Below are 11957 nucleotides of genomic sequence, written 5' to 3'. Positions count from 1 at the left end.
TGGGTGTCACCACTGTCCTCATGAAGTTCCCTTTCCACAAAGGGAAGAAGGGAAAGCTGTATCCTCACCCTGTTTCCTACCTTCCTCTGGCCCCTGCGCCCAATCAGATGGCAGCTAGGCCTGAAAGGCACGCTTTGGAATCAAGGCTGAAATTTGAAATCTTTTAGCAACAGAGGGTGGAGGGAAGAAAAGGGAGTGACTTGGATGCTTGATGGTAAGTAGGGCTGACTGGTGGGGTGTGGGGAGAGACACTGGTAGTGAATGGTTGAGTCCTTTTCTTCCCAGAAGAGAGGAAAAGTTTGGGAACATGTCAGAATAGGGAGCAGGAGTATAATTTTCCTTGCAGTCTGTGACTACTTTTGTTCTCTCTCCCCACTTCAAAGTGCAGCTTGTTTCACAGGTCATCCAAGAAGGAGGATTGATTTCTGCCAGCTCCCCACAACCAAAGTGAACAAGGAAGCCGTTAGGATGTCTGCTTCTCTCTTTGGGTAAGGAAAACATCTTGATCCTATTAAATTAGTTTTCCTTAATTTTCTTTGGAATATTATGCATGAAAGACTTCCCGGCTTCATGTGCACAAATATTAAGGTTGGTTAATTTTTAAAAAAGGTTAGTGAATGATTTAAACATGAGTTGAGCTATTTAAAAGATAATAGTTGTATAAATATCTGTTCAAAAGTAATTTTTAATAGTGGCTTTGCAGTAACAATAGACAATAGTATTTGCTCAGAAAAAAATTATCTGTATGGGATTCTCTCCAAAGTAAAGTGATGCCATCAGATTAAAAGTTTACCAGCCAGGAAACAATGTGTTTTTCTCTTCTGGAAAGTAGATACATAGAAAATACATCTACTGTATATAGCTATTTTTTTTTATAAAAAACTAACATAAAATTGCCTCAGTAAGAGTTGAAATATTTTTGAAATGAATTTGATTAATTAGCAAGCTAAATTTGTTTGAAAAAATATAATAGTATACTGTATGTTCAAAATTTCTTTATCCTCTTTTAGAGACCTAGATATTGACATAGTGTAAACTGTCCAGGGAAAATCTTGTTCTGAAAAGTAGCACACAATTTTTTTAAATAAAATAAAATTTTAATTCATTTGAAAAGAGTTAATGGTTAAAATAGTCCTTTGTGATTGTGAATATTTTTTTATGTAATAATCAGGGTTCTTTTTGGAGATACTGCACATCAGATGTTACTAAGCCAGAACTTCTAAGTCAGGAAATAAATGGCACAGACAAATTTATTGTCATAGAATATTAAAAGGCGCAATATTTCCCACTTGTGTTTAAATGTAAATTGTTGAGGTTTCCTGATGTGTTGCACCATTCTGTGCTTTTTTGAAGTATATTTTCTAGGCTTTCTCATCATTGGTTGGACTAGCTGGGAGTTTGAAGAGCTGAATTACAGCAACAACAGGAGTGTCACGGGCTTCTTAGCCTTGTTCTTGGTTTTCTGGTCATGCTTTGTCATGCTGTGTTGTTGAAACGTTAACTTTCTTCAAAAGTAGGTTTGTTTTTTTTAATGCTTTTTCTTTAATGTTTGAATCATGTTTCCAGGGTCAGTAGAAAATGACACAGAACTAAGAAAGTTGTTGGGATTCAGAATGCTTTATGATACACTAATGCAGTTTAAAATGACTTTGAAGATGAAGCAAAAGGCAGACGAAATGATGTTGGCTTGCATTTTGAGGAGAAGTATGAAAAAGTGCTATAGTACCTTGTCATAAAAAAGAAAGAAATACAGATCAGGATGGATGGCAAGGGAAAGCCAAGATGCCAGCCTCAAGGCTACGTCTGGCTGATGACATTATTACTGATATTGAGTGAGGGGCTTTTCCTGTCTGTGCTATGTAATTAATTATTTATGTTTATTGATACCCAATCTATTGTCAGGGCATTCAGTCAGTTTGGCTTGGAGTCCAATAATGTTAATAACAAAACTTTGCTTCAGATCTCCATGCCTCACTTTGTATTGTAGTGGATCACTTTTCCCCACAAAACATATTTATTATGGTTCGTTGCACAGTCAGCCAGATGTTGAGACTGGATTTGCCATTTTTATATCCACCTCTGGAGTCTTTTCCAAGGACCTGGGATAGGTAGAAGTTGATGTTTGATCGTATAAGGGGAATCATTGCAGGAAGTAAGCTGTTCCAAGTAAAGTGGCCTTTTGCAATTTAATGATGGTGAATTTGTCATCGCCAAGTGAGGCTTCCAGTTCTTTTTGGGATTGTACCGAAGGCATCTATTACTATTGGTACTACTTTTGCTTTCTTTTGCCATAGTTGTTCTATTTTATTTGCAGGTCTTTGAATACAACATCTTTCTAGTTTGTTATCTTCTCCAGTTCTTTCTCTTCTCTTCCTATCTCCAGATACTGCCATGTTCCTTATCCAGACTTTTTTTTATCTTTCTTAATGGTAATTTGTTATCATGGTCCATCGCCCAGTCAGCCAGATGTTCAGACTGGATTTGGCATTTTTGCCCACCCATCAAGTCCTTTTGAAAGACCTTGGATAGGCAGATGTTTATATTTCATGCTGTTAAAGTATCCTCACAAGATGTAAGCTGTTCTGAGTAAAGCTACCTTTATTTTTGCATTTGATAGATAGAGAATTTGTTGATGCTGATGCAAATGATGTTCCAGTTGTTTTGGGATTGTACCCAAGGTGCCCATTATTATTGGTATTACCTTTGCTTTCTTTTGCCACAGGTGTTCTATTTCTTTATTTTGCCCGTTTTGCTGTTTGAAGCAACCCTTACTGGCTTAGGTTTGGTCCATTATGAATGGTATGACTGTTTAGATCCTTCAAACATTATATTATCACAGGATCTGAAAAAAACATTTACTCTGCCTGTCAGAGAAAAGTGAATCATTCCAGTTAATTGCACCTTATTGCTTTTACGTATTTTATTAGGTATCTAGACTACGATCAAAATTGGGCATCAACCATGGCAAAATAGCTTCCATTCACCTTCACTTGAATCTGGTTTTCTTGGACATTTTTCCACAGAATGGAAGGAAGAACAAGCCTTCACTTAAAATTATGAAATAAATTCATATAAACAAGGACCAAGTGATATTTTTTTTTTAAAAAAACTTTATTTCATGTACCAGGATTTTTTTTAAATTTTTCCTCTTTTTAAAATTTTTCTTTTTAACAGTCTGAAAAAAAATAATAAAATAAAGAAAATGGAGATTTGTGTTGAATTGGTTTGAGATGAACATAAGCAATACCCTTGGGAGAAAAACAAAACCTTCACCAGTCCCAATCTTCCCTCTTTTTATTCTCTCTCTCTCTCTCTCTCTCTCTCTCTCATCTCATACACATATACTCATTTGCATATGCACAAATATTCATTCAATTGTATTTTATTAGAAATACTCAAGAACATCACAGTAGCAAAGTCCTTGATAACAATTTTGCGATTCCAATCAAAATACTGTCTTCTGTTTATGCTAGAGTACAGGAAACCAGTTTTTAACTCATTTCTTGGGCTTTGGGTAGTAGCTTATTTAACTCATCCCAATTCTTTCATTGTTGATGGGCAGGCTGAAGCTTGGGCTATACTTGCAGATTTAGACACTCAGTACTGAATGGGAGACCCCATATTGATTATTAACAATACTGTGCCTCAGTATTTTTTTTCAACTTGTTTCTATCCAGTTATTTTGGGATTGTATTCAATGAGTTATGGGGAAGAACTGATTCTGCTATTGTCTCACTGTTTCATATATTGCTCCTCATCTTACCCTGAGTGGGACTCCATTTTTCAATCTAAAAGAATAAACTTAGGAGGGAGCAGCATTAAACTGGGTGGGTAGAGGTTTTTCTCTGACCCTATATAGATCCCAGCAGGTACAGAGTAGCTATGGGTGTGAAGGCTCTTTGAGTTTGAAGCAGCACCAGCATGAGCAGGAAAAATCAAGCAGAAACCTAAAGGTACTAGATATAATGGTTGGGTCAGGTTTACTTAACCCCCAATCTTCTTTCAAGGCAACACAAAAGGCTCAGATATTGTAAGACCACAAAATATTAATTCCACATATTTTTATCTGAAGCTCGATCTGCATCTTAAAGCTAACTTAGTACCACCAGCGGTACAATCAGTGTTAAGTATTGCCACATATGGCCATAGAGTTGAGTCAGCCAACAGACTCCATTCATTGGCCCAGTCACTGGCGGGAGAATTAAAGCCCCGTCAGTGACTGAAGCTTTGGACAGCGCTGGCTACAAAAGCTGGCGCCAGCCGCAGCTGAGTGGTTTTTTCTTAACTGAAGAATAAAAAGAGTTTTACCTGTTCCTGCTGTGTCCTGCCTCTTATTCCGTGGACCCATCTAACAACCAGATCTCTATTCTGACCCATGACCTTGTTAAATATTACACTTGTGATCCCTCAGCTGCTGTGGCACCAAATGTTCTTAACAAGTTTCATGGTGATTTAGAGGGTTGCTGTGGGCATATTATGCCTGAAATCTAAGGGATTGAAGGTGAGGAAGGAAACATGTCCTTTTTTGGGCTGTTAGGCAGCAGAAGCAGCAATGACATGATTTATGAGGAAGAAAATCAGATACTTAAAAAGGAAAGCTACTGCCACACAAAGTTTTCTTCTATTGTATGACCTCCAGATATGTCAACTTTTACTTTCAAACTGTTAAACAATGGCCACCTGGAGGACCTTCAAATTGTAAAGGTTGCCTTGCAGAATTTATGTTCCCATCCTGGGTCAAATATAGAAAGTTATTTCTGAAGTGAGCAATTTGGAGAATTTAGCATCCAAGCCTAGCAGCAAAGTAAAGATAGGAAGCTCATTTTTCATCTGTTTAACTAAGAATGTTTAATAGATATTTTAATCTCTTTATTTTTCTCCTTATCTTAGTTTTTGCTAAGATGATCCTGTACAAGACATATAAGACATGTCTTCACCTGGCAGTAAGAACCTGCCAACATCAGTTTCTTACTCAATAATGAAGTCAAAGGAACTCCTTTCACATAAGATTCTAGCAACCTCTGGGATAACATTTTCAATATTTCTTTAAGGCCATAAACAAGGCAGGGTATCTTTAAAGGAATGGAGACCTGGCCTTGGAAATTAGCAAACCAATTAAGGGGGACTTTCAGAAAAGCTTACATAGTCCTGAGAAAGAGAAAAGAAAGAAACTCAACTCCATCTTGATTTTGTTTGGCATAAGTTTGGACAGAAAAAACCCTCACAAATTTTCAAGATTCTGCTATTTTATTCTACAGTAATAAAGAATATTTTTGGAATCCCTGACATGCTGTTTCTTGACCTACCTCAAAGAGCTGAGATCATCAGATCTGAGGTGCAAAAATCTGGACAATGTCTAGAATAGACGCAACAAAGAGATGCAAATATACTGAGTGCTTTGTTCTTGTATGGTAGCCCTAAAATAAGGAAAAGTCTTGGTAGGTATTCTGTACCTCTCTTTTCCCTTAATCACCTTGCTTTTCCATTTTACTGTGTTTTCTAGAGCTTCCATTCCTAACATGATCTAGCTAACCTCTGTGATAGAACATATACTATGATTCCTGCTTTATTCCTGTCAGATACATCTTCAGTGAGAGCAGGACCAGATAGATCCTTTCTCAAATTCTGTTGAAACTTAGAGCTGCCAGATTCCATGTTTGGGGCACTTCGGCTATTCTGTCTTTAAACCAGAGAAGAAAAAAAGCTGCATTTTCTTCCAAATGTTGTGCTACAGAGGTGGGAAAAGCTGCACTTACCAAATATTTCCTCTTCTGAATGATTTTTGAAAGCTCATTTGAAAGATAAATTGTCCCATACTACATACGGCAACACCATAAGTAGGCCTCAGAGAAAGGCAGACTGAATGTACAGCCAGGGACTGGCTAGCACTAGCAACAGAAGGAAACCAGGACATATTTCTTTTAGTGTTATGGATTTGGCACCAGAGCTGAATTTCAGCCAATGACAGCCTGTTCAGTGTACATGAGGGGAACTCCAATGGTTTTGGCAAGATTGATCCACAAAGCAGAAAAGCTACTGATGTAAATGAAGCTGAGGTCAGTGAGCAAATAGTAGTTACTTCACCTAGCATCTTTCTAAAGCCTGCAAATGACTGCAAGGCAGGGGTGTCCAGAGTTTGGTCAAAAAAGTCAAAATAGCAGAGTTCTGCCTGCTTTTATACACAACACACATTTTAAAAAAGGGTGTTGCTTTGATCACACCGTTGCAGCCACCACCCTGACGTTGTTTATTTTATTTTTTTACCATGCCCCATGGATATCCCTGCTACGGGGGAGAACAACCTCTAGATATTTGTATCAATTTTCTAAACCAAATGATAGTGGCCTCATTCTCTCCATGGGGAGATTGTTTTCACAGTCCATAATTCTCATGACTGGCAGGGGAAGTGGGAAGGGAGGGAATGCTATTAATGTCAAACAACAGATCAAGTACTAGGTATCTTTAAAAAAACTGCTGTTGGTTTTCTTCTAAGTTTTTAGTTTTCATAGTTTTCAAGTTGGAAAAACATGAAAATAAAAATATTATCTCGCTTTCTGGCAAGTAAATCCCCTCATTTTATTTACATTTATTTATAGCTGTTTTATTTAAAAATGCCACTTTATATTAAGCTTTTTTCTTTGTTGCAATGTCCCAGTTAACCCCAGAATAGTCATAGGCTAATGAAGCTGAGCTGCTTAGCTTTAACTTCCTGAGACCTGGAGATTAGCACACTGGCACTAACCTTGCAAATCCCCAAGGACAAAGAAGGTGACTGTTAAGCTCTATGGATCAACAAGGACACGTTGAATCCCCAGTTATTCCTGGTGTGGCGGGTTCAAAAAACTTAGGTAGGCCCCAATGCATGTACAAATAGGGTATCCACAAAGACACCAAAGTCACTGCATTTTATTTCTGGCTGGAGATTGCCAGGGACTTGCAAATTCACAATGGGCTAAAAATGAAAACAAAAATAAACTAAGAAATTAAAGAGTAGTTCTTCCCCCCTCCCCTCCCTCCAATCCAAAGAGCTGCCTCCTCTTTTTCTCACTTGTTTTTTAAAATTAGTATTATTATTTTTTATTTCTTGGTTCCTTTTTAAATCTGCTTTTATTAAATGTTAAAATAATGGTACATGGGAAATCATGCATTTTCTTTTAAATTTATTTTCTATTTTTATATTTTTAAATTTCTTTCTCTTGATTTTTTTATTTTTTATTTTTTACCTTTTTTTAAAACTTTTTTTTCTTTCTTTTTGGATGTTTCACTTAAGTTTGTTTGTTGTTATTTTTTGCTTTTGGAAGGTTCCTATGGTTGCTTTCTTCTTGCCCCTACAGGCCCCCCTCCCCCACTGTTCCTCCCTCCTGCACCCAAGTCCTTCTCCTACCTTCCCTGTCCCCCAGTTTCAGCCCCTCGTGATAGCTTCATACAGGGGTGGTCCGGCGGTTGGCTGTGTTAGTGTGGATAGAGTCTTTGTTTTCTTTCTGGATACAGTTGTGTACCTGGAGGAAGCTGTTATCCCTGTCTGAATTGTAGGTGGCTGTGGGGGTAGTAGCAGCCTTCAGGGGGTCCCTGGTCAGGGTATACATTGAGATTTCCGTAGATGGGAGGGTGTTGAACCCTTTGATCCCAACAGGAGAGGCATCCCTGGAGTGTGAAGGCTCAGTGGAACGGGAACTGGAGCGACTGCGTCTCTGATAGCGGTAGCGGTAGCTGGGTATGCGGGTGATGGCAGAGGACTGGAGGTAGTCCGTGGTGTGAGTGCTGGCACGCAGCTGTTTGTGCCGGTCAATGAACATGTGTACAGCCAGCACTCCAACCATCTCAGCTATAATGAAGGACAAGGCCCCAAAGTAGAAGGACCATCCATAAGAATAACTGTTCTTCTTGGAGTCACTTTTTGAGGGGTCTCCAGCATTGGCTGATATGTACACAATGATGCCAATTATATTACTCAGACCTGTAGACAAAGAATAGGAGAAAAAGGTTATAAAATGTCTCTTATGCATACCTAATATAATCAGAAGAGGCTTTGTAGACAAGGGGGATTATTCTGTTGCTACCGAGATATCTTGATTTGTTCCCCACTAGGATCAATGACATGGCCAGTTTGAAAAGCTTAATAGAACAGGAGAGCCATTGGAAGATAGCATTTGGGGATTTATCTGAGACTGAATGTTCCAATACTGTATGTATTCACATCACAATGACAATTTCTGAGTCAAATTCCTTTTGAAAAGCTTTTTAGAGCAGCCTTCCCCATCTCCAGATATTCTCCAAACACATTGGACTTCAAGTTGTACAATCCTTAGCCAGCACAGCTAAGAAGCTCAGTTCTGCTTAATATTAACAATTAAAATCCTTACTTTGGGCCACAAAAATATAGAATGGCAGCAGAGGAAACACAACACAATTCTAGCAAATATGTGAATGTGTGTTTGTGTTAACCTAGTAATTGCCTCCACAATTTGATGGCACTGATTTTTCTCTCTGCAGCTTTAAATTGATGGTTTATATAGGTTGTAAGATTACTTATTAATATTGTGTGTGTCTATATCTGTCTGTCTGTCTGTCTGTCTATCATCTATCTATCTATCTATCTATCTATCTATCTATCTATCTATCTATCTATCTATCTATCTATCTATCTATCATCTATCTATCTATCTGGTATTTGTTTTCTAAGAATAAAGCTCAGAGGCAATACATTGCAGACCGGATGAGCTCTGAAACGGGTCAACATTTCTGTTATGTGCCTGTCAATAATGCATCTGCATCCAAAACTATCCTTACCTACTGTCTACTATTATAAGTACTATCCTAATATGTTTGGGCATATAGAGTATTATTCAAATATTTTTGTACTCTTGTACTGATTTCTCATATGCTATATTGCATCAACCTAACATAAACATTACCATATCCATAGTGTAACATTCACCAACTTGAATTCCTTATCAACTATTTGGAGATACCTTTCATTGTATGTTGGAGAACTATTTGGTGGTTTTGGGGGGTTCTGTGTTTAAAATAGAATTGTAAATTTTTTTGTCCAAAGGATCCTATTATGATTTGCTGGAATCTCAAAACAGAGGTTCAAATTCTTTCCTGATGAAATCATGATTAGGATTGCATTTGACTAAACAAACAGCTTTACCCTGCTTTGGAAGTTTTGGTGCGTTTGGAGTTGAAGGGATAAAAAATAGAGACCTTCTACTTCTAGAGTTTGGTTGGAGGATATATTGCAGTGCCTCCACTTTGTTGATGTCTGTTGTTAAACTGGAATTTATTAGACCTACATTTTGCCACTTTGGAAAATTATGCTAATGGGAATTGAATAAAATGTTGCTATCTGGACACCATTAATCTTTAGCAAACTAAAAGATTATAAAGAAAATATAAAGAAAGTGAAAGAATTGCTGAATTACACATCAGCTAGGCGTACCTTACTAGGACTGCAAAGTTCTGGATAGCCACCAGATGGCAGCCATCATTAAGATTTTCTGTATCTCTGCTGTCATTTAGTAATAATCTAATAATAATCTCACTTGTAGAAGACCTAATCTTAGAGTTATCATGAACCTACATGTACAAAATCTGAGGCCTTTATGTGAGAAGAGATGCAACATGGACTCTCAACAATTGACAGGTGGTGTACAGTCTTGAACTAAGCTAAGGCTTATATGAATATTGAAAGAATAATTTGCTTGCTATGTTTGTGGGCATTTTTAATTCAAACTCGCAAGATTGGTTGCATTCTAGACCCTGATCCTGGAGAGACCACCGCGAGATCCTGGATGTCGCATAGAAATCAGATGTGCCAAAGTACTGCATGAAAGCCCCATGCAGAACATGATATAATTTAGCCAATAGTGGAAGTAGGAAGGAATGGACAAGTATGGAGTATCACCACAAATGTTGAACTAGATTCATCATTAACCTTAAAACATAAAATCCATGATGGATCAGGCCAAAGGTCCAGGCAAATATTTTTAGGAAGGAGAATGTGAAGGCAATAACTGCCCCCTGATATGTGGAGTGTATGCATAATATTATAGGCATTCTGGGGGAAAAAAAATCAATAATCCACTTTCATCACTAGATGCTGCCACAGTCAACATATGAACAGAATAATTTGAAACAAGAGACAAATGCCACAAATAGAAAGACAGGCTCTTTAAAAAGCCCACATACACACTTCAACATTTTCATTGCTTAAAAGAGGATGTTAACATGAGTATAATCTTAGACCTTATTTTGGCCTTGTTCACTTTGAGGTGAAAACCTGTTTTTAAATTGTACCACTTCTTATTGCAGCCAAGGTTCACATGATCAAATGTTCCTCCATTAAAAAGAAATAAAATACACTTCTGTATCTAGAAATATTTACACCTAGAAAAGAAGATGATTGGAAGAAAGGTTAAGCTAGAACTTTTCTTCCTGATATCTGATTTTTTTTCAGGATTTCTTCAGCCTGTAATGTTGGCCAACGAAAAACTATTCTGGAGGGATTGTACTTCACTTGAAAGAGTCCTTGACATCCAGTTGTCTCTGATTTGCAGATAATGGCTGTAGCAAGGACTGTATTTGCAAAATTATGCCTAATGCACTAGCTGCAATTCTTCCTGAGATGGTTAGATCCAGCAAGTTACTTGCCCCTTTGTTACATCATAGTTAAACTACTGGAACATGTTTCAAATGTGGCAGTCTTAAAGCTGTTCTTTGAACATAAAGGCAACATATATGTCATCAGGTAAATAAGTAAAAAATTAATTGTAACTTGTGCAAAATGCAGCTGCTATGTGGCTTAACACTCCGAGATACCAGGGTAATGTTATGCCTGTCCTAACATACCTCCCAGTTTTCTAAATGCAGCTTAGAAAGTTATATTTTATGTTGATGACTATACAATATAGGAGCTTAGATTCTCTTATCTGAATAACTTTTTATTTGCATAGAAATTAATTTGGCTGCTAAAGAAAGACAGCTTTAAACATGTACCTGATTTAAGAGACTTGTAGGCTCCCTGAGGGGGTCTTCTGCATTTTCCCAAGCTATGATACAAGTGGTCTTAGGAAATGCATTTTGGAAAATTAATGAATCCTTTGTCTTCAGCCAGGATCTTCCAATTGGTTGGAGATGACTTAGCCATTAGGTCATCCTACCTAACTTAAATGGATTTCTAATGTACATACAGTTTTGTTGTTGTCTGTCAGCCGCCTTGAGCTTCTATGAATGGAAAGGCAAGATTCAAAATGAAACAATAAACAAATATCTATTGTTTGATATGGAGGGATTTTTTTTACTGTTTATTTTGGTATGGAAGAAATTCAATCCTGTGAGTCTTCACCTGCATGCTGCAGTGGTAAAGCCCAAACATAGGCTTATTCTTTCAATAGTAAACAGGCTTAGGAGGCCATTTAAAATTTCTTCATTTTTCTGAGCTGCTCTTTCTTAAACAACCTACCAGTAGCAAACAGGACCTAATGTATAAAAAAACTTTGTGTGTTGAGATGCTCTTTTCTTCTGGTGAAAGATTATCCATATCGCCATCCAGTTCTGTGGTCAAAGAAAAGTCTTCTAGTAGGGCAGTGCTTCTCAACCTTGGCAACTTTAAGATATACAGACTTCAAGATTGAGAAACATTACACTAGGGCTTAAAAAAAAGAAAAGAAAAGAGGCAGCTAGGTTTCTCTGTTGTGGCCAACATGAAGTACCATATTTGGCACGTGCCTAAACAGACTTGCCACTTCCTTCCTGGAGCAAAATGGACAGGTTCAGCTAAGGAAAGCACTGATAGGGAACTATCAGGACAATGGGAATAGGGGGACACATGTCTGATGTTCTTTGCCAAATATGTAGGTTGTCATCCAGGATCTTGGGGTTGCTTTCATTAGTGTTACTTTTAACATTTATGAAACCATGTTATAAACAATGCACTTGAAAAAAAAATCCTGTCT

General features: G+C 37.5%; 1 protein-coding gene and 1 long non-coding RNA gene across 3 annotated transcripts in view; one reads left to right on the top strand and one right to left on the bottom strand.

Annotated features, from left to right (window-relative positions):
- Positions 1-235: 235 nt before the first annotated feature.
- Positions 236-3207, top strand: LOC148125646 (uncharacterized). The gene is made up of 3 exons (XR_015743891.1): positions 236-488; positions 1366-1513; positions 2928-3207. It is a non-coding gene; the product is annotated as an uncharacterized LOC148125646 (long non-coding RNA).
- Positions 3208-5752: 2545 nt separating this feature from the next.
- Positions 5753-11957, bottom strand: part of CACNG2 (calcium voltage-gated channel auxiliary subunit gamma 2) — a 143823-nt gene continuing 137618 nt past the window's right edge. For both annotated transcript variants that reach the window (XM_026699966.2, XM_087934825.1), the window contains one exon: positions 5753-7957. In XM_026699966.2, the coding sequence (XP_026555751.1) occupies positions 7422-7957 (536 nt within the window). In that variant the 3' untranslated portion in view covers positions 5753-7421. The remainder of the gene's footprint in view (positions 7958-11957) is intronic.

The sequence above is a fragment of the Pseudonaja textilis genome, chromosome 5 (assembly GCF_049901715.1).
Source record: "Pseudonaja textilis isolate UNSWEBS1 chromosome 5, rPseTex1.2, whole genome shotgun sequence".
Lineage (NCBI taxonomy): Eukaryota > Metazoa > Chordata > Lepidosauria > Squamata > Elapidae > Pseudonaja > Pseudonaja textilis.
Note: the sequence above shows the minus strand (reverse complement) of the source record. Positions and strands in the feature narration are given on the sequence as shown.